This window comes from Cyanistes caeruleus, chromosome 5, assembly GCF_971803275.1.
Source record: "Cyanistes caeruleus chromosome 5, bCyaCae1.hap1.1, whole genome shotgun sequence".
Classification (NCBI taxonomy): Eukaryota; Metazoa; Chordata; class Aves; order Passeriformes; family Paridae; genus Cyanistes; species Cyanistes caeruleus.
Window position 1 is genome coordinate 51,806,118 of NC_141705.1, and position 23,699 is coordinate 51,829,816.

Sequence of the window (23,699 nt, forward strand, 5' to 3'; positions counted from 1 at the left end):
TTTTAATAACCATGTATTAAATTTTCTTTAAAAAAATCAGATTTCATGTCCTGGACAGGCCTTAACTTGTTTTACCAAAAGGAACAGAACACACTGAATACAAGGAGACTGCACTGGGAGTTTGGTCTAGATCAAGCTCACAGAGTGCAAGGATTGGGGAAATGACAACTTGTTCTGATTTTCAGAAGTTCTTCTAAATTTATACACTAAATATACAATTGTACTAAATGAAATACAGCAAATAGCATCTAAACCTGATAAGTTTAAAATGTTCTTTTTCCTCATATCCCCCTTCATTAATTCCTACTGTATGTTGGCCTTACATCTGTTACTGGGGAGGCTCTACAACTTAGAAAAAATTATGACTTTTCTAGAGTCTTAGCATAACTAAGTCAACAGTAGGAAAATATGTTTATTACAATTATCAAGGTGCTCTTTGTTTTGTCTTAAAATAGCCTACTTTCAAATTTCTTGGAAAAGAAACATCATTTGAAAACTTAGATATCATTTCAGATTTCATTTGCATTTCTACCGTGCTTTTTCGACATCCAGTTGGTTATGACTTAATGAAAGAATTGCTTCCTTCAAAGACTTAACTTTCCTAGTCAGTAAAGAACCTTTAAGTAGACTTGAAGTTTCTAAGATTTAGATGTTAGTACAGTAGTGTTAAAAAGTACAGTAGTGTTAAAACAGTAAAACTTAATATATTCATGCACTTATATTCAAAATAAGAATTTTGAATTGAGATTTTTAAGGAGGATAACGTAGGGGAAATTATTCTCAGGCCTGCAGAAAACATTTCCATTATAAAAAATTCTCTGATAATGAAAAGGAATCTATGATAGACTGCAAGATAAAATTCAAAAGCAGTTCTGCTGATAGGATTTAAAAACTTTGATTTTGATAAATTGGCACATAAAGGTTTGCAGCTTATATTAAAGGTGCAAGGCAACTGGCTTAGAGCAGTGTGTACTTTGGATAAGATCCCAATTTTACTGTAGGAAAATTTATTTTAAATATGAAAGGCCCATTTTCTTCCACAGTGCAAAATTATTACTGGAAATAATTTCAGTAATACAACTAAAGAATTTTGTTTAAAATAATTAAATTAAATGACTATACAAAATAATTCATAGGAAAGAAAAGTACTGAATTTCTGCTGGTTGCTGGAATCAGTCAGTCTATTAGTGCTTTCACATTTTCTAACTTACAAAAATATGGTAACAATGAGGAAAAAAAAAAGATGAACACATATCAGAATCTATATTCCCATTGTCAAGTGTCATTTACTGCTATGGAGACACCACTTTGTGTTAAGATACACACTGTGAGAAGGAACAATCGCTGCACATGAAAAAATACCACTAGGGCAAGAAATTGCTGCTTGCACAGGTGTCAGTTTTGCAGACAGCTGTGCACAACATGTCAATAATCTCTTCCTAATATAAAATTAATTCTAATTCAGGTATCTAACTGCCACCTGCTTTAATGTTTAATACTAAATGTTCTATTAAAATGTCTAATATTAACTGCTGAAAGCAGTTACATGGATCAAAGCTTTTAGCAAGAGTTTTATTTTAGGTCTGCATGAGCTGAGAAAACAAATAAGTCTCATTGCAGGAGAATCTCTCAGGCAAGCTGAGGTAGGGGACTGGCATCTTCCAGAGGAAATTGAAACCACCCTTATCTGCACAGATGCTGACCAAAGGATGGATTGTTCCTAGACCTCCAACCCATATCTACATTCCCAGTCTTCTTTCTAAAACAAACACAGAAGCTAAGGGCAATGTTCTCTTCCTCAGGGTGTTCTGGAGCTCTTGTGCCAATTCTCTTTTTAAAAATTCCATCTGATGCTGGAATAGTTTTCTTCTGTAAAAATATTTCACATCTAGAGAACCATCAAAAGAATGCCTTTCTCAAACATCACGTCATGGAATAATTAGATTTGGACAGTATTTCAGGATATCATACTGTCCAACCTGATGCTCAAAGCACTGTGAATACTGAATTCAGACTTATCAAATTTGTAATCCATTAAAAAAAAAGTGATTCTAATTACTCTTTTCATGCCATGACAATTTTTTTGTCATTCTCTCTGTGCTAGTTCCATCAATAGAGTGCAGGAAAAGAAAATGTGAACTGGTAACATATGAGAAATGCTTTCAGTTTATCAATAAAATAGCAGGAAAAGGGAAGAAAATGATATAATTTGTTAATATTTATAACAATCTGGAAAGATTGCTCTCTAGGAGCTGCTAATCAAAAATGTCATCATGTGTCTGTGAAAAACTATTGTCATAGATCAAAAACTGGGTACAGGCAAAACACAGTGTTAAACCTAATCATTCCACCTGAAACAGGGTAGCAAAGAATTAGAGGGGCATTCTAGCATGACAAAGAAGGAATGGAGAGCCAGTGATCAAAGGAAAGAATGAGGCTTCAGGTTAGATAGAGATGGTGATCTGAAAGTTCTGCTCTGTTTGTTATTAAAAATGGAGTGGGGAAACCATAAATGAAATCAGCAACAAAGTTTTATAAATAAACTGTAGAAAACTAAAGAAGAATACAGAAATTGCTTGCTGCCCTAGGATGGCTGTTGAAATTTAGCTTGATACAGTCTAAAGAAACACATTTGCACAGGTAATAGCTCTACTCAGAGTCACAGGTTAATTTTAAAAATCAAGGTGCATTAAATCCATGGTATTAATTCCAAACTGTGTACACACACCCATCACCCCAAAAAAACAACCTACCCCCCTACCAAAATGGCCAAGCCACACAAATGGTTAGAAAGGGGACAGACTGCTCAATATACACGAAATACAAAATGTTGAGGTTTTTTTTGCACCTTTGCTTGTGGTGGTGATCACTAATCAGAGTCAGATTACCAATCTGTTTTGGTTAGTATGGCATTACTCGTTGACTGCTGAGTTCAGAATTCCAGAGAGGCTGGTACAGAGACTAAATATTTGCCACAGGTCACATCTGAGGATGATGTGTCACTGAAATGAGCTACTGCACTGAAACTAATTCTTTGCAGGTACACAGGCATCTGTGTTACGTAAGTCACACCATTATGAAGTTCTTACCTAGCTATCAAGGACAAAATAACATGGTCTCTGAACTGTGTTTTTAAATTAAATAATGAAACACAGTATTCTTGAATAGAATTATTCAAGTATATTAATTATAAAATTTGCTTGAGGCTCTTAAACCCAAAAATACATGCAAAAAGATACCCCTTAAGTAAAAATTTTATAGTTGTCTTTATAGGCACCTGGAAGTTAAATACACAAACTCATAATTTCTGAACAAAAATATTCTGCTGTGAGATTTTTAGATTTTTTTTTTTATTTGGTAGGGGTTTTTGTGTTCCTTATCCCATGGCTGGTGCTTTTAGGTGCTGCTTTGTTATAAAGAAGAATTCCCCTATTCATCACTTTCTATTTGTCTAATTTAAGAATTTATTATGTAGGCTGGGAACAAAAATCAATAACACCTGACCTGAATGAACCAGATATTATGCACAGTAAATCGCTGAAGTGAGCATTTTTCTATAACTTAAGGATTTAACTTCGAAGATAAGTTTTAAAATGCGCATCCAAGCCAGTCATGATTACTTATGTATTGGATGCATCTGAAGAAGCAGGTGTGGCTGCAAAGCAATTTTTCAGAGAAATAAAGATTGTTAAATTTGTTAAATAATGCTGCCATACTGGAGAAATCTTTCCAGTTCTCCTGTCAGCTATAGAAAATATCTGGACCAAAACTGGCTGATTCACCGAGCTGGATGGTGCAGTCTTGTGACACCACCATCTGTGTCACACTTACTCCATCACACAAAAACCACCAATTCAGCACCTTTCAGGAACACTGAATGAACTCAAAACAGAGGGAATCTTGTCTCGTCCAAGCCCTCCTCCTCAACTTCTTCACTCTCCAGAACTTCTTTCTACATGTTTTATATTTATGACTAGCACCTCGTTCTTGCCAAACCTCTGACCTACATTCACCACTGCTTCAGATTCTGGCCAGAAAGTATATGCCAGGAAATAGAAGAGATTCAGCACACAATAAAAAAATCTACACAAAGAAAATCTTACATGCTCTATCTTGAATTGTTATTTTATGTTTCTACTGTCCAAAATAACAAGAGAGCTTGCTAAAAAGTTTTATGCTTCATAAACACAGGTACAATAGAAAAACACATAAATTCTTCATTTATCAGCTATCTCTAACAAAGACATTATCAAATAAACCTGTAAATGTTGATGGATTTTAGAAATAGATTTATCTGAGGTGTTGGGAAATGCTGCCAAAACAATAAATGTTCACAAGCAAAACATAATCTATTGGAAGACTATAAAGCTGCAATGTGACACTTTTCAACAGGATTATGGATTTGACAGAAAATCACCCCGATAAATAAATACTTACCATAGTCATTATCGTAAAAAATAATGAATTTCTGCCAGGCATATTCTGTGACCACTCTCAAGATGACATCATTTAAGTAGACAGGGGGCCGCACGGAGAGTGTGTAGTCATCGTTGCGGTTGCTCCTGGTGAGCCCGCAGCCGCTCCTCGGCGTTCCTGCCGTGGAGCGCTGGATGAAGAGGTGAGGGATGTGCATGGCATCGGCCAGAGACTGCAGGGATCCTGCTGATGTGCAGCCGATGGAGCTGACAAGGGCCAGGATGCCTTGGTTCATCAGGTCACAGGCTGTAAGAAAACACAGTGATATTTGGAGTGAGAGCAGTTCAGTGCATGTGGCCTATTTTACTGTCAAAACTCACAGTGACCTGAACCACAGCAGGTCCAATCAAGGAAAATATGGGCATTGAGTAATCCAGAGCTAAAAATTAATCAAAATCACAAAGCTAGTCTATTCACTTTGAGGTGTCTTGTGGTCTAAGCTGGAATACTGTCCTGTCTACCCTATCCAGAATTGAATTTGCCCTTAGAAATGAGACCCACCACTGAATCCTCTCAGAAACACTAAGAACTGATTTTGGAATTAACATGAACTGATTTTGGAATTAACATGACCACCCATGGAGATAAGCACTCTTCAAAGTCTAGCACAACAGCTCCATGAATAATAGCATCTGTGCATTATGCAGGGAAACCTTGAAATAACAGCTCAGGCTTGCTGTCAACTTTTGAAGACAACTGAAAAGCATTATGTACATTAACTTGTCCAAGGAAAAATGAAGTGTCTTCTGGGATTTAAGTGGTATATGTACATATGGTGTATATGTATACCACATAAATTTTTGCTTTTCTTTAGAAGACAAACAACCTTTAGCCCCAGCTGACCCAAGCTACTCTTATAAACAGCAAAATGCTTTCAAAATTCAGTAAACAGTTTCTATACATTTACATTCTTCCCCTCCTTGAGAAAGACATGAAGTTGACTGTGCAAAATATAACACCTTAAAACTAACTAATGATCCTAGTAGTTAAAATAGACAGCCTTAAGCACATGACATCCACGTTAATAAATGGTGTTCATCATGAATAATGTTGAAGCAATCAATACATATCAAAGAAATTAATAATCATTAGGTCTGTAATTTTGAAGGTTACTCCATGAATCAGACCCAAGTGGTTATACTGTGTTTCTAACAGGATGGAGAGCTTGAATGAAGAAATAACGCGGACTTGTTGCATAATTCCCCAGAACACATGCAAGGTAAAATTTTGAAATAGTCAATTTTTCACTGGCAAAGTTACACAAGAGTTAATCTGCATTTACACATGTAAATGAGTAATAGGATGGTAAAAAACAATATGTATTTACATATTAATATCTAACACTAAACTGTACAATTATTTCTTCTGCAGGACTATTCTGCACACATTACAGGTGTAGGCCAAAACAAGAAACCCACATGTGAGAATATATTCACCTAGAAATATAAAAACATATTTTAGTGCCAGACCTGTTGTCTCATATCATATGGCTCTTACTCACAGTGAGTAGTATTTTACTCTGCAAACACACCTGTTGAACCCAGTGGGAACATTTACAGTGTGAGGAATGGAGTTCCACATTCAGGCCCATATGTAGATTGACTGTGAAGCTAAAGGACAGCACCAGAGGTTATGAATGCAGAGAACTGCCTGCTCCTAAAGCCAGAGTGTTAGATCTGGAACACAAGAGGGTGTTTTCCCAGGGCATACTGATGCTGCTGCTGAGGCTTTGTCCCTTGTGAGCCCTTCTGAATTCCTTCATGCAGATAAATAAGGGAGAGGGAGTGTTCCCACACAGAGCTTTCTAAGTGTTTTGTATTAGGATAAAGTGTGTTCCCTCTGTTACACATTCTGAACACAGCTCAGCTTCTGGACTTTAGGTTAAAGGTTATAGATTTTAATAATTTCAAGTATTCTTCTTTGGGAAACTATCAAATATGATTGGTAATGGGACAACAAAATTCTTGGTATCTCATAAGTTTCTAAAATTAGGAACATTTAAAAACAATCTTAATAGCTATTCCACTTTTATGCTGATTGTTACAGTCCTTTATCATCACTTTCAACAGAGATAAAAGGCTTGTCAAGTTAAATTTTTAGTGAGATGCTGAATCTCTGTCTTGATACAGTTTTCCTGTACCAAGGACGGCAATATCTAGGTTGCATATCTTATGCAGTGAGAATGCTACTGCTTGAGACAAAAAATATTCTTTGTTTTTTTTTGTTTGTTTGCTAGATATTGATAGAATTGATACCAATAAAACTAATGTTAGATTTTGCAAAAGCCAGCTTTTAATTCAACAAAAAATTAAGTTTTTTGCCTCTGATGTCAGTTGTTCAAATAAAACATGTGGTGTGACCCCACAGTCTCTGAAAGCTGACTTTTAAAAATATAGCCAAGTCAAAATGCATTTTAGAAATTGCTTGAAAATGTCTAAATTTCCAGGCACACTTTCAGACTGAATAACCACTCCTTGTAATGCCATGAAGTGGGAGACATGCTTTTTATGAAAATTGTTATTGAAACATGAAGAGGAAGAAAACAGCATGGAACATTCAGCTCCACAGGACCAAATGTTAATACTGGCAAACAAACTGAATAAAGGATTAAAATCTTCTCCCTTGACACTGCATCACATTTGTTACAATAGCCTCAGGACCCAAGATTCCCGGATGTCTCTTTCTTCCATGAAATGCTTATGAGAATTGTGCATGCTGGATTGGGACAACATGCACTTAATTATGCTCAAATAGACCTTACTCCTGCACACTTAAGAGTCTAGTTAATGCACAGAGAGTTAGCTGCTGGAGAAGGGGCAATATCTCAGAGGTAGCTTTTTCTGGAAAATCAGCACCTTGAGTTGAGAGTTCACCTCTGAGTCAGACTGACTGGAGTATTCTTTGAACAGAAATATAATTTCTGCAGTATATATAAAAATATACAAAGTAAAGCCTATGCAACATGTAAAAATAGAATCTACAATATTCAAATATTTCTCAGCCAAGAAGAACTTTTGTTATCTCCAGCAGAAGAGCTCATTGGTAAAAAGCATTAGACTGATGTGTTTGCTTTAGTCTTTTTCCCCCATCAGTAACATAAGCTCTATTAAATCCTTTTCTTAGCATTCCAAATCTTTCAACTGTATCTTATCAATGGACTAAAAGTTATAGTTCAATCATATTTGAGATCCTGATTGCATTCCTTTCCTGAGCCTGAAATATCCAAGGTTTGTTTTGCCCCATCTGTGTCAAGAAACCCACATCCTCACATATGTCTATATACACTTGAATGCTATCTTGGCATACAAAACTCTGTTGAAATTTAGTTTACTACAACCTCCTTGGCCAGTTGCATTTCCAAACTGGTATTTAGTCTACTGCCAATATGATCAAGGAATATTAGTTTGCCATCAAACCAGAGAAATGAAAATATTGCCGTATCTGTAAGGTCCTCAGTCATGCCTGTAGAAATGCCAAACTCAGATCGATCTGTACACAGCTCCATTGCAAATTTAGCAAAGGAAGAGCAGAAGTTCAGGGATAGTATTTCTAAAATATTGATTCATACTATAAGCTACATTTAAACAGAAGTTGTCCAAATATTAGTTCACCCTTATAAACACCATGTAGCAGATGTTATTAAAAACTGCATATTCACCAGCTAAAAGGAATAAAACTGATTACATTATATTAAATACTGCATAGAGGGAATATGAAGAATATAGTAAGATGACTTAAAATGCTTCACCATTATATATGTGTGTGTGTATATATATATATATAGCATGTATAGCACACGTTGGCATGCACTCAGCATTATGTTTAACTCTCCAGCTTATCTTGGTCTTTTTTCAAAATGCAAAGCTTCTGAATTTTCAAAGCTGGTGGGCCAATCGCCAGTAACAAAAAAGCAATCTTTTAGAGTAAAATCTCTTGCTAGTTTGGCAAGCTTCTAAAGAAAATAAAAAATGTAATCTTGTGGTTAGTATGCTTTTTTTTCTAAGTAAAAAGCACAACCAATTCAATTTGAAATAAATAATTTACATCTAGGCTATCAGTTTGTACAAGCGTTTCCAGCAAAGCAGAATTTAAATGGCTTTGGTAACTAATGTGACCCTAAAATGAGTTCTCTCCAAAATGGAAACAATGGTAAGTCCTTAAATAACTACTAGTTGCTGTAATTTAGAAAGAAAACAAAAAAAAAAACAAAACCCAACTATAAATAAGAGCAAGTTAAAAACATATGTAGAAATAAATAAGAAGCACCAAACAAAAGGGACTACTGAGATCTAACTATTGCTATGAAAGTGAGAATTTTCTTTCTTTTTTCATGTTCTTCTGATAGTAAATCACAACACATCACCCTCATCTACTGTGAATTGATGAGCCAAACTGAAAAAAAAGTAGTGCAGGGTCTCTAGAGAATTGGATAGCAGTCCAATTTTGCTCCCACTTAAATCACTGGTTAAACAAAGTCAGACCAACTCTTCACACTATGTTTTGGAAAATGCTAAATGCTGTGCATAGATAGTGGGTATAATCCCTTTAAATAATCAGACATTTATTCTACAAACCTTTTCATTTTCTATAATTTTATAAATTACCAGTCTCCTTCCAGAACTATAGCAGCATTTGACTGAGATGATGTTGAGTGAACAAAAATAAGATCTAAACACTGTTCCCAGAACCATGGTCCCACAGGCCTGAGTTGCGCACCCCAACAATCATTCCCCGGATGTCCTCCTCAAAGCTGACATCATTTCAATCTCACTGCTCCTGGATGTTTTCCACGTATTATCCATGTAGTGTAATGCCTCCAAGCTATTTATCCGCATGTGAATCTGGGGAAGAGAACTTCTCTTGACTGATACCTCTGGTTTGGGATGGAGACTACAAACAGTTCGTTACCCTGTGCATCTTCTCTATGTTTTGAAAGTGCTCCAAGGACTTTGTCACCAGGAGGGCTCCATACAGCTGGGCCAAAGTGGCTTTCCTTTGGTTTCTGTTGAAGGTGAATACAGTCTTTCCACAGCAACATTTTTTATCTTCTTACTCTCTTTTAGAGACTGCACAATTCACCACCAGATGAATCACAGGCTCCCTGGAAGAATACTCAGATTTATTCCCCATTCCATCTGAATGGCAAGGAACATACAATCTGGTCAGAGGTCAGGGAGAAAAATCTAATCCATAGGAGCCTAAGGTTTTCCCCATACAGTAGCAATGAAGAGAGTATTGATGGATTTATTGAATTCCAGAAAGTCATCATCCCTATTTGTACTAACCCACAACCAAGCCAGGATACACAGCTGATTCAACGGTCAAAACACCTGAGTCCCTATAAATGCATATTAGGCAGCTTCTATGTAGCTTTGAAAATATAAGCTATTATTTCCTGTTTATTCTGAGAATATGGTATTGGCTGCTCCTCAAATCCTTTCTGAGCTTCAGGGTGCTGATGAAGATTCAGGGACCACAGCATGCAAATTCTCTGTTGCAAAGGGTAAGGAATAAGGTTAAAATCTGCATTTCTTTCACTATGATGTTCTGCTCCCTCCCAAAATGATTTTTTTTTTGTCTTTGTCACCTTTAAATGCTCCTCAAACCACTCATGGATACATTGCAGAAAGATAACATATTCACAAGAAAACAGCCACGAAAAGTGACAAGAAGTTTAAACAGATTAACTACAGGTCTTTCTGTTTGGTGTTCATAATCTCGGATTCAAGAAGTAGAATGAAATGTGATTATGAGCTCCATGATCAAGTGAGATTGGCCTCAAATTTCCAATAAATCTTTTTAGTCACTTTTGGATGGCAATTCTGTTCTTGCAAATTATTTTTCCTTCATAACACAATGGTTCATCCCAGACTTAGAGCTGAATTATTTCTAGAAGAGTGACAGCACATTTTTAATATATCCTGAAAACTCTTCAGAAGGAAATAAGGATAAAGTAGGGGGGAGGGGAAATTATTGACTGGATTTTAAAGAATATTCTCCTCTGCAATGCAGATAACAGAGTCTATCCTGTTCCTTTTTTAGATAAGCTTATAGAATTCCACTTCATTTACATCTTCTCTGTAAGCATCAGTAAAAATTTCCCTTCCACCACTACATTATACACAACTCGGACTAACAGTATTTAAAATTCACTTGTAATTAACCTTTAAGGGATTTTAGTTTGTCCTGACTGTAAAACAAACTTGTGTTCGAGCCTTAGCAGCTGAGCTTTCTAAGCCTTGGGATTTCTTTGTTTGGGAAAAATAATCCAAACTTCAGATATCTAAAAACTACTACCAGAAAGCACATTTGCATCTCTGTTGCACAAAACACCAAAACTACTTTTGGATTTTTTAATATTGAAAAGCATTTGAGAGCCTTTTCTGGGTCAGATATCTTCCTGTATACAAGCTTTACCACTTATGGTAGCATTAAATCCATCACATTAAAATGCAATAATTAATCTGAGCCTTGAAAAAAATGAACTAAAAGTCTCCCAAGTTTGGAGGGAAGCAAGATTTACACATGAAAGATATTTTGATGCCGTGGCTTGCAGGATTCAGTTAGAGGGCTTGAAAGAACCACAGCTTACAGGGGCCACCAAACAAAAGAAGGTTCCACAAGTTCTCTTTTAGGACAAGTGTCCTGATTTATTTACTTTTTCATGCATGCCTACCTGCAGCTCTTCCATTCAATTCTACAGAGGCACAAGGAAGATACATATCTTGCATGTTAGCACATCAGGCAGAGAAATAGCATTACAACGTCCTGTATTTTTAAAATCTGGTTTCACCTGGCACTCAACAATTGCACCCAGGCTTTGTGTCAGACAAATGATGGTCCCCAGATTTTCAAGAACCCCGAACTTTTTAAAACATCTTTGAGAACTACCCCCACAATTTTCAAGAAGTTACACAGCCACAAATCTTCAGCTGAAGAGTGGCTTTAGCTGCCATGTCTTTTAGGATGTAAATCTGAATATACTCCCCAAAATGCACAGGGTGTTTTTTCAGAGTGTGTATAGTTCAGATGTCAAAAGAAGCTGTAGCACTGATAGATCTGGAAAAAGAAGGCTGTGCCAGGCAACACTGTTGTAGAAAGCTTTGAAATGTGTACTAAGAGGTGAAAAGGGGCAGGGAAAGGAGGAAGTTAAAATCAGTTAAGGCTAGGGAGTAACATTCACTAGAGAAAAGACTAGATACACATCACAAAATTGACCTCTGGAGTCCTGGCATGCCAACAGGGATGTCTGTCTGCAAAGGCAATGTAGCCTATCGGAAAATAAGAAATACAAGGAAACCCAGGCATAGATTCCAATAATGTCTCCAAAATATTCTCTTTTATTTGTGCTGAGCTCCTACTGACATAAGCCAAATCTCATCTACTGCCAACATCCTTGCTCAAAGTGTTGCATGAGCAATTTCCATTCATCCATTCAGTAAAATGAAAACTTTCCATTTCAAGTGCAATCACTGGTAGATTCCACTTGATTACCTAATTTATGATGAAGGACATTATTTCCTCAGTATACCATGACAACTTCCCTCCATCCCTTACTTTGTTTCTTCACCCTTGCACTGTTTCTGGACTTTTATTTCCTTAACCAGCACTGTTTGAGGAGTTTCTAGGCAGCACATACTCTCTGATACCCTTTTAATATCAAGCTTGCCTGCTGCAGAACAGACAATTGCTGCATAGCAGCAATTATATGGAAACAAAAAGGCTGAGTCTTAAAGCAGCTTAATATAAAATTAAATATAAATTTATGAAAAGATAAAATCCTGATAAAATCACAGGGATTTACTCTGATTCCGTATTCTCTGGAAGTCTTTGTAGAAGTGCTGGGGGGAAAACAACATCAACAATAAGACCTGTTAAAACCTTGAGCATCATCATTTCTTGTTTTTGAACCTGCTCAAAATCAACCAGGGTAATTTTCTTGTTAAGAGGATAAAACACTGAACTTGATGACATTTGACAAAAATTACATTTTCCTTGCCCCATATAAATCAGACTGTGTTTTACTTTTCCCTTCCATCCTTTCTGCCTCAGTTCCAAATTTCCTTCCTATCTGATTTTTCCTGCCTTGATCATCTGAGAGCATTGGCTTTCATATTCCCATTGCCAGTTCTCCTCTCCTTAGAATCGGCTCCAGCCGGGCAAAACAACTTGTTTTTCCCTCTTCATGTCACCTTGTCTATCTCTTTTTTTTTAGTTTGTATTTTTCCCCATTACCTCCAATACCCAAGATCTACGGGACTTAACATTGGACTGAGAATCTGAAGACTCATATCCTGGGGCCAACTCTGCCATCACTTTGTTGCATGACTAATTTGGAATTACTAATCTGATTTCCCTTATGCTTCGGTGATTATGATAGTTTGACACCTTTGTAAAACACTTTTGCACAATCTAAATAAAAGTGATTACACTTGTGTTCCCCACACCCATTTTTTCAAGGTTAGACAGCTTGTTTCTGAGCATAACTCACATCGCCAGAAGTTCCTTTACATCTCCTCTCTTTACTGAATTGTTTCACAGCCCCACCTTCTCTTGCCCAAACTATTAATATGGAGACAACAGGCTCTGCTGGAGAGATACAGTGGGAAGCACAATACCACAGCCTAGTCCAGGGCAGACAAAAGAACACACAGCTGGTAGCATTAGTTTAATTGGAAGCCTTACAATGGGAAGAGCTGCCTATGCTGCCCTGGATGAGCTTGGCATCCTTCCAAGCAAAGATATTACTGAACAACACTGTTCAAAATAAGACCATCCCCCAAATGAAAAGAAATCTGTGAACAGTAATCTGGGATGGCTTTCCTTCCTACAGTGCAAACAGCAAATATTCAGGGAAGATTCTGCTATGGGGACAGCTAAGCAATTTTTTCATTTTTTTAATGCAGCATTGTAGATAGAGTATTTCCTAAGACAAAAAGGGTATATATTTACTTCTTAAAAGAAAAAAAAAAAAAACCAAAACCAAAAGAGCCAATTCTACCAGATGAGTGAATTAAACAGAGCAACTTAAGAGCAATATGAATGCCAGATCTTGCATTTGACACAAAAAAGGGAAACAGACTCTACATCAAGATAAAGAGCTTTCTATGAGAACAAGCAGAAAACAGGGGAGGTGGTACATCAGTTGCAAAAAACTGCATGGCTGTGAAAAAACTGCGAAGTCTGTAGGATTTCAGAACATCAGTTCCATTAGCAACTTAGCCACTCAAGAAAACCTCAGATGAGTCAAAACAACTATCACCATTATTATTTGCTAAGAATAGACATCGTGCTTGTTTCACTGACTGACACACAGAATAACAAGCATTATAAGAATAAAAAAATAAACTATCTTTAACTCTTTTTTTTTTTTTTCATTTGCAGCTCTGAAAGTGCTCTGCAAAGATGTTCAGCATCTTCATCTCTATTTCACAGAATAAAAACCCCAGATGTGCCAAGGGGAGTTTCTTGCCCCAGGTCAAACAGCAAGGCAAAAAAATTGTTTTCCATGCCAAGCTCAAACAAACAGAAAGGCTGAAAATAAAGTTCTTTGTTGCAGCTTTTCATTGTTTGTTTTGTGCATTAGTGTGCCATTGAAAGTGTTCTACGTTCTGAGCCCAATGTAACAATGCCTTATGAAAACAAAAGATTTTGAAGGAAAGCAAGGCAGCCTACAAAACAGGATTAAGTGACAAAGTCTTTCTGATCCACAATGACCCCAAAGCAAGACCACTGTCGATTATGAGAAAATATTGAGACACAAGCATGTAGGTAATGGACAGTGAATGTGGAAAAGGAAAGCAGAGCTGTAGGTGAGATGCAAACTATTGATGGATAACAGAAAATGCCAGCAGACATGGAGAATGCATTACAAGTAGAAGTGTTCGATAAAGGAGTAAATATTTTGCAAGGAAAATTACAGATAAGTATTCAACATAAGGGAAATTGTAAGGTGTTGAGGTAAGGAGGGACAGGGTGGAACTGTGCATGGAAAATTTAAGTCCTGGGCTCATGATCATGAGATTTGGAAAGATATAAATACTCATATCACAGAACTCCATCATCTCCTCTCTTATTACTTAAAAACATTCTCAATATGGTTTCTTTCATACCTGATGTTCAGTGTGATTTGTTCTAACAATGCCAGATAAGCCAAAGATTCACTAACAACTACGTAAGACCTTGAAATCCAGAACAACACATTGACAAAGAGCTGAGGGTGCAATGCTGACATAGTGAAGCTAAGAATTCAGTACTAGTGAAAGGCATGGGGAGAGCAAAAAAGGGACCACAGGTCTTTGCAAGTAGCAAGAATAAAGGAATATAATGAGGGATGACATCAGCTTTGAGGTAATAGAGAAGGATGTTAAATGTTAGTAAGTTATGAGACAGCAAGTTTTGCAGTCAGGGAGCAATAAATACATCTAGATATCAGGGAGGAGGAGGATGTAGGTTGCTGCAATGTTGGAGCAATGGAAGAGAGCAGAAGATACAGGAAGGAGGACAGTGACAGTGATATTGTACTATATCTGCTGAAGTGCAAATAGCCAATGCATTGACAAAAGTGTCAGCTGAAAGGGCAGTAGGGAAAAATCAACTTGGTGCATGTTACAGACAAAGCAGCAGCTGGGCTTGGCAGCAGTTTCAGAATGTGAAGAGGAGAGAAAAGACAAAATGTGCCTAAGTCTGAGAGTCTATTTCTGCTCTCTTACTCCAGGAATAATAATGGTGCAGTGTTCCTTTAGTGCCAGTTGCAACCTTTTACTGAGATTGCTTTGACTGTAATGGCTGCAAGAGATGCCAGGAAAAGAAGGTAATGCAGCTTTTCTTTTCCCTTGACTTTTTCCAATGTCACAGAGAAAGAAATTTGCATAACTCCAAAATGGAAAATATACATTTTCAACAAGGACCATTTGAGTAACACTAAACACTTCACCTTAATTGAAAGCAGCAGTTGCTCTAAACCATGCACACCATGGTAAAACAGGACTGAAAGAAAATTTAAACTCACCTCTGACACTGGAGAGACATGTCCAACAAAAACATGCCCAATGAACTATTAGAAATCAATTGACACAAATCCTATTTGGAATCAGAGGCAAATCTTTCCTTTGCCTTTCAATAGCATTGTAAAATTTAATCTCTCCTTGACAAACACAAAACCATGTAGAAAGTGGAAAAAAAAGTGGTCTCAGCTTCCAAAGCTGGAGCAGAAATTGTTTCGGAAGTTTTGCCTGGCTGTACAGCAAAAGACAGCAGTGCCACATGCAGGAGCACCATGTGGAGTGAAGCAGCAGAACTGCTGAGCCTGCTCACTTGCTTTTCCCTGAAATGGAAATTACCATTTTCTTCCTAGATCTCTTAAAATCTTTTAATTGCTGTTGGATCTAAGCAGCAGTGCTCACTGTGACGCTTCAGATAGCAGCAAGTCTATTCTTTCTCTGAAGGCTTTGCTCCTGTGGTGCAGCCCTTCATGTATTTACTGACATGGTTTTTTTCTCCAGCTCTTTGATGCTGCCACAATAACTCCTCAAAACAAGAGTATTGACTCCACTACAGGATTCTGTCTTCTTTACTTGTTTTGCATTGGTATCACCTCTCAAGTAGCAACAGAATTGGTCTGTCACTACTGGATGTGAAAGAGAGGGGAACCAGCCTTACTGTGTATATCAAGAGCTTCTAGTTGTGGATTACAGATAGTGTCATTCCCTTTGACTTACTTTTTCCATGCATTTAGCTTGCAGGGATGCCCAGAAACTGGCAATAAAATAGAGTACCACATACCACCTTCTATCTGCAGTATTACAGATATTGTTTATAGGAAAGCATAGAAGAAAAAAAAAAAAACTGACATAAAAAAGTAAACCTTTCATTCAGGTATATCCAATACTGCATAAAAACAAAGAAGTATGGTTATTTTCATTTTACCACAAGATCTGAAGGATATAATGGAAAAAAAAAAAAAAACAAACAAAAACAAACAAACCTCACAACCCAGCACATCTGAAGAACTGGAGATACAAAAAACTTATTCTGCCTAGTAGAATACTGCTGTTGGAATCCTGTGTGTGCAACACAAAAAATGGTGAAGTTTCAGAAAGGCTTTCTTTAGGACTGAGTAGGGCAAGATTTACATAAATCACATAAACATTGCCAAGGATGTTGTAGCAATGCCTACATGGTCTTTGTGCCATTGGCTTGGCCTGGTCAAAGCACAGACACTGCCTACCTTTCCTACTGCCTCCCATAAGTATGTTCCAAAAGCTGTTCCACAGGAAAAAATGAAGAAGGTCAGTTTTCAGAAATTTAATTACAGATGACTAGCTGTCAAGACTACTAATTTCCAAATTAATTTTAACACAAGTTTGCGTAATTCTAATACATTATTCCTTTGTCTGTAAGTCCATTTCTGGAGAACTTGAATAAAATAGGAGGCTTAAGCTTAGCAAATAGCTCTGATCTCATTTCACCTGTTTTGAAAGGTGTGAAGTTTTCTGACTTTTCCAAGAGTTATGCCTGATTTTCACTTATGAATTAGTGAGGAGAGAGCCAAGCACATGCTTCAATTTCTCAAGTTTTATACAGTCAATTATCTTCCTTTGTGAGCGGGGGAATTTCAGACTGTTACACACTAAGGTATTGTTAGTTAGCCAGCATTTTTCTTTCATTCTCTCCCCCTTGCTGCTTTTGATAACAGCTTATTTTTTAATTGCAATGTAGAGAATACACTGGAGATAATTATTTTTTTTCTAACAGTTGGATGCATGCATTTTCTTATTTGGTCTGTCAGCAGCACCCATGCACACAAATATGTACGTATACACAGAAAACATCACATGATTGGCTCCAACTTCTCATGCACAAAAAATATTCTGTGACAGGATGCATGGGCCAAATGCAAAACCAAGGGAAAAACACATCCTTCAACTTGAAGGACTCAGTCTTTATCATTTATGAAGGTTGCCTTCACTTCTAAATCTTTAAGACATCCAACCACAAAAAAAGTCTAAGGTCAGTGCTTTGTAAAGCTTCAAGAAACACAGGCAAATATTTAGCATTAGTGAAAGGGATGACCAAAAATCCACTGACTTTACTCCCATAACAGAAAATTAAAGCCTTTTGTAGCCTTAAGTTAACATTTGAATTAATGCAGCTTTTATTCCTTGTTATTTTGTATGAAGGCAGATGAGGGATGTTAGATACTATGGAATAAAGTGATTTGCACACATATGAGGATTGTCAAAATACCACACTTCCCAAAGTAAGCAACAAAAAGTGAGACAGAGTAGGAAGGGGAAAAAAGAAATCCTCTTATTCTCAGTATCACGGTCATTTCTAGAGCCAAAACTAATAATTGTTAAGATCCAGAGATGTCAAGTAAAGAATGGCAGAGTAAGCTTCGTATCTTCATGCATCTCTTAGGTTTGCAAATACCAGGAACTAGCAGAGTATTTAAAACATGAAAAAAACCAACAAACCTACAACTAATAAGCAAAATGAAAACAAAGACACAACCATAACACAATCTCAAACTTTATCTATTTGAATACTAAGGACAGTACTGGAAATGCAGGTAAAGTCATGTTTAAATTGATTTTGTCAAAAGCTTCTTCTTCTAGTGAGAAACACTTTTTTCTATTGGCACAATTTTTTCTTCTACTGCTTTTCACCAGGTGACACTTAAAGCATACAAGGATCTGAGGTTTTTGGTGGGAAGCTAAATTTGTGATTACAATTCTTTTAAGTGCCTTGGGAATGCCTCCCAGAATTGGCATCATCAATACGCCTTATCCCAACTCCTTGAAAGGTCTCATTTCCCCAAGAAACACTTCTTCAAAGGAGAAGCAGGTGTAGAGCTTTGAACAGACCTATATGTTGTGCTTCAGCCTCTTTTCCATGGGCACCCACCGTGCCCAGTGGAAAAGAGTTTCAGCCAGTTTCACCATGGAACTCATGTTTACCTCACTCTTGATGTTTCCCCATAAAGACAATTACCTATACCCATATTTCCTTGCTTACACCGTGATCTGGAGTAAAGTCCTCTAGATCAACTTCCATGGAAGAGCCTGGCAGATCACTTCCTTTTTATTTCCATGTACACATTTCTGGGAAGGTCTCCAAGTCTACCACCTGTGATGGTTTGGCATTTAGGAAAAAAAAAAAAAAAAGTGGAAAGCACCCATGGAAGTGACTCCTTTGAGAGAGGCTGCTGGGAGTTTCCTCTCTGAGATCAGGCCAATAGCTAGCCAGTTCTCAGAACTGACAGCATTTTGGACCACTGAAAAATAAGATCACCTTTTAAACCTAAGCCTGGGAGGTTCTGGCTCCCTTTGTTTCCAGCCTTGAAAGGTAACAGAGCTCTGGTGCGGCCGGCCCCCCCATCCTTGCGGCCTGTGTGGCCTGGGAGCGGGGCCGGGCTCGGGCTCCTGTGGTGGGGGATGGAGACTGCAGGGTGCCCCTGGCCCCAGGCTGGCTGCAGCCCCTCACGGGAAGCCTTCCAGGTCCTATTCCAGCGGTGGCTGAAGCCTTTCCCAGGGGAGCCCCTGGCCCTAGGCTGGGCCAGGCTGCTGACATCCTGCTGCCCCTTCCCCCTCTCCATGGCCCACACAGATGGCTCCAGGCCAAAAAGCATCCGAAAGCCATCCCATGCTTTCCAGGGCTGCTGAGCTGAAGTCCAACACCATAAATACCTGCTGTGGTTTAGGCCAGATTTTAACCCTTTCACTCCCTAGATGAGACCTGCACATTTAATCTTTTTCCAGAAAGAGAAAAGCGAGAGTGATCAAACATGCAAAGAGACAAACCATCAAAGTCAGTAAGAGGAAAGAAGTCAAGCCTCAGATGGAAGGAGAATGAGCAGATGGTTTAGTAAGCTGAAATATTTTGGTAAGGCCATGGAGATGGACAGTAATGCTCTGAATAACTCCTTTAATTCATGAAAAGAGTATTAGGGGGCAATGAACTATTCAAACTGTGAATCTGAGCAAAGGTACCATACCCATTGATGAGCTAAGCAAATGGTGGAGTAGCTGTGATCCCATGAGATGCTGGAACAGAAAGAGAGAAGTGAGAGTTGATGAAGTCCCTTGGCCCCCAGGGAGAAAAGGAGAAAACTTCTGTTCCCAGAGATGATCACAGAGACAGATGAAGAGAACCTTTGCCTTCGAATAACTCATCCTTAAAATAACACCCCTTGAGTTCATGGCCCATGAATATACTTCAGAGTGGTGTGAAAATGGGAGGAGGGCATGATGGCAGAGCTTTTTTTCCAGGTGGCTGCCAATCATGGGAATGAAATGCCATGAGGAAACTGTTTTCTTGTGGAGAACTCTCTCTGGAATGACAAGGGAAAACTACTCTCCCACAGAGACTGATGAAAAGACTATTGCATAGTTGATACTGATTTAACATCCCAGGTTTTGTCTCTACATTGTCAGTTGTGGGAAGAAAAATGTGGGGAGAAAAGGTTTCTGGAGGTTTTATTCTGGCTTATTATTCTTGTAGTTCTGTTAATAAACTTCCTTTACTCCTTTTAAGTTTTAAGTCTGTTTTTCCCTTCTCCTAATCCATATCTCACAGCAAGAGATGAGTAAGTATTCTGGTGATTTTTAGCTAGTGCTAAAACCACTACACCACCAAAAGACAGATTTGAAGATTTCATTGGAGAATGACAATGAAATGTACCACTAAAGCTCTTTAAGGTGGCAGGAAGTTTCAGGGGGCTGCAGACCTCAAGCCATCCTCTTCTGTCACCTGTTTTAGAACCCAGTCCAGTTGTTTGTCAGAAACAACAAACAACTGTGCTATGCAGACCGCAGTGAGTGCTGAGGTACAATTCCCAATCTAACATATGCCACTGCTTTTTAATCACACACCGAGATGTTGCTGATTCACATGTTTCTATCAGCTAAAGGACAGCTTTATGCACATGCTAATTTTTCCTCTCTACCTGGGAGTATGACAGAAATAGAAACTCCTCTGGCTGCAGAATATGCAAAGTGCCCACTGCCTTGGGTTACTGTCTTTTTGCTGCTAATAGGAGCTGGCACAAGCTCATGGATTCACACTTGCATATCCTTCTGCAGAGTTAGGAACTACTGTCCTTTCACAAAGGAATACTATAGCACATAATGCTGTTTTGGTACCACTGATGTTTGGTACCATTTTGATACCATTGTTTCATTTTTAAAAGATACCCCTGCAAAGGGAATTGTTACCAGTACTCATGTTATGAAAAATAGATTGAAAAAACAATACATTTTATAGAATGCTAGTCACATGAAGAATGATAAAATTAGTAGGGCAAGTGTTTTAAAACACAGGCTGCGACCACTCTTCCTCAGCTGAAGTAAAGAGGATTAGCAATTCTGCAAATCAGAAACCTGACTACTTCAAATGAGGAGATTTTCAAACAGCATGTCCCTATGATGTTCAATAAGCCTGGACAAACTAGACCAGGGAAAATTTCACACAAAGACAGACAGCATGGCCCTGAGGAAGCAGACAGCTGTGAAGGAGAAGGAGGAACTGCTGCCTGGAAAAGATCACTTTTTGTTTGATTTTGCCATTAGTAACAGAAGGCTGTGTTTCTTTACTTCTTTTTCCAATGTGGTATGACAGAAATGGGTCCCCTACTATAAATTATGTCAATTTAAACAAACTAAAGAATACCTCCTACAAATTAAACTAAGCTAGTGTATACCCATAAAAGTCTTACAGGGAACAAAAATCCAACCAGTCCAATGCAGGCACACTGTGGTTAGATCTTTACTTAGTATTCCATGATTTTCTCTGTAATAAAAGGAGGACTTAGGGCTCATAACTATGATTAATTTTACCAGTTCTGGTCAATCAGTACAGATATGTTTAAGGCTGTATAACAGAATATAGAATTGAAAGGAAAGCCTCGATTATATTTTTTTGGGAAATCTCTCTATATCACTAGAGTTGTTCCAGGCTGGATGGGTAAAACCCTAAGAACAGACTGTTGTAGGATTTTAACTATCGTCTTAGACAGTATTTTAAAAGACTTAAGGCAGGACTTCTATGTAACTCTTACCAGTAGTTGTCTCTGCAAGCAAAGGTCACCAGCTTTTCATCCAGAGGGCTGCTGATACCTTCAAATTCCTGAATTAAATTGTTTCACCTCTATCTGGATCCATAAACATTTTTCTTTACTGCAGTGGTAGAGCATATGGTTGTGTTGTGCCTTCATGTGATAAGCCCTTGCAACAAAAACAGATACTTGATGAGGGCTTGCAGTACTGGGAAATTTTTTTTCCTTAATTATTAGAACAGTTTTTGTGGAACTATTTATTTGGAGAGACTTACCACTTGAAATCCCTGCACACATAATTGACACATAGCAATTAAAGCCATTGTTCAGGAGGTGGAGAAATTAAACCTGGTTTTTGTTTTTATTTAACAGCACCACCTCATGTGACCCAGGCTCAGGGACTCTATTACTACTCAGAGAGGATTATTCTAGGTATTGAAGCTCCAGTCTGCCCCTCTGACCACTTCACTTTGCATAAGCTGTTCAAACACGTAATGGAACATGGGCTGTAACCCAGGGGTCCAGCAGCCTGCTCTTCTCCCATCAGACGCTTTGTCCTTATGATCATGAGACATAGAAGTTGAAATCCTATAAGGCAGAAAAGAATTTGTGCCTCCTATATATCCTGACCATGTGCACAAATCACACAGCTATCATGTAAAAGAAGCAAATATTCTCTAGAAATTCTGCATATCTAGACTTTCACCTTTCTTGCTGCTTATTACAAAACTTCAGACAAACCATTATGCTTTGGATACAGCAGATAGCTCTTGTCTACTGGAATTATTTTTTTTTTTTTATTCTTTTAATATCTTCTTTACAGCAAACCATGAAGTCTAATTGCACATAGGCATGAAATTCCACATTATCCAGGCAGTCTTTAGTAGACTGCTGAAAAGATCTATGGAACACATAACCAGCAAGCATCTTTAAGGGAAGAAAGCACAATTGTGTCTCTCTGAAATCAATGCTCAAAACTCAACAGGTACAGAATCTTCAAGTCCAGTAATATAGAGATATGGTGATACTTTACACAGATTTTAAAAGATAGATGCGTATTATTTAATATATTTATTTTAGAGTAGGTAACAATATAAAATCAAAACAAGCACACAACAGGATTTAATGTTTAAACAATATTTTCTAGATTGCCAGAGAGAGTACACTGATGAGGAGTTGTCTAAGAGTTCTCACTTGGTGTTATACAATTAAAATCAACCCAAAAAAGACCCCTCAAAATTCAACCCAAATAAAAACCTGCCAAGCATGCAGGAAATTCAGACAAGATAATAAAATGTCTAAACATAAGTAAAAAACGAAACCCAAACCCAAATAAAAAATGCCCCACCCCAAAAAGCCCCATCACAGCAACCAAAACAAGCACCACCCACCCCACCAATACTTTAATGACTATATATCAAAATAAAACACTTCAAGGCTTTTCTTCCCGCATCCAAAAAACATCTTACAGAAACTAGGGACTCTTCATGCCACACTAATTAGGGGAAAAAAAATAAAATAAATAAAAGCTATATATTCAAAGCCTCATTTTAGGTAGTTACAGGAATCCATTCCATACTTCCTCTAAATCTGCTATGCTTTTATCCTTTGCTGAACTGAAATTTCTTGGCTTCTGCATTTTATGAGACAAACATGCTTTTAAGCAGGGACCACAAATGAGCACACACAGCTTTATTAATGAGACAGTGATAACAGATATTGAACTTAAGGGTTGCATGGGAGACAATTTACCTCACCTATATTTTTGAGATTTCAGTAATTCCTATTGCTTTGCATCTGAACTACACCAATACATCTGAAAGATCTGCTGTCAAAAACATAAAAACTTCAAATCTTCTCTATATTTACTGAAAGAGTGCAGGGGAAAAGAAAAAAGCTAAAATGATCAGTAAGTATTTATTTCTCAAGACCGAAAATACTGCAATAAGACAAGACTGAACCAGGGTCATTCTGCAATAAGCTAGAAATAATATTCATGGCACTCATCTAAGATGAGGGGAAATGAAAAAAATCCCAGAAAATATAAAGAGAAAACTAAATATTTTACATTATTTCAACATTTTAGCCTGCCAGACTACTTTGGGGCAAAAAGAATCCATTGTGGGCCTTCATAAGTATTTTTAAATAAGCTCTGCTAGAACATACA

The 23,699-nt window shown here is 37.6% G+C and overlaps 1 protein-coding gene across 7 annotated transcripts in view; it reads right to left on the bottom strand.

Moving 5' to 3' along the window:
• GRID2 (glutamate ionotropic receptor delta type subunit 2) overlaps nt 1-23,699 on the bottom strand; it is a 672,274-nt gene that overhangs the window by 273,937 nt on the left and 374,638 nt on the right. For all 7 annotated transcript variants that reach the window (XR_002864118.2, XM_023925816.2, XM_086888568.1 and 4 more), the window contains one exon: nt 4,438-4,722. Coding sequence is in view for 6 of the 7 variants with exons in the window: in XM_023925816.2 (XP_023781584.1) it covers nt 4,438-4,722 (285 nt within the window). In the remaining variant the exon portion in view is untranslated. The remainder of the gene's footprint in view (nt 1-4,437; nt 4,723-23,699) is intronic.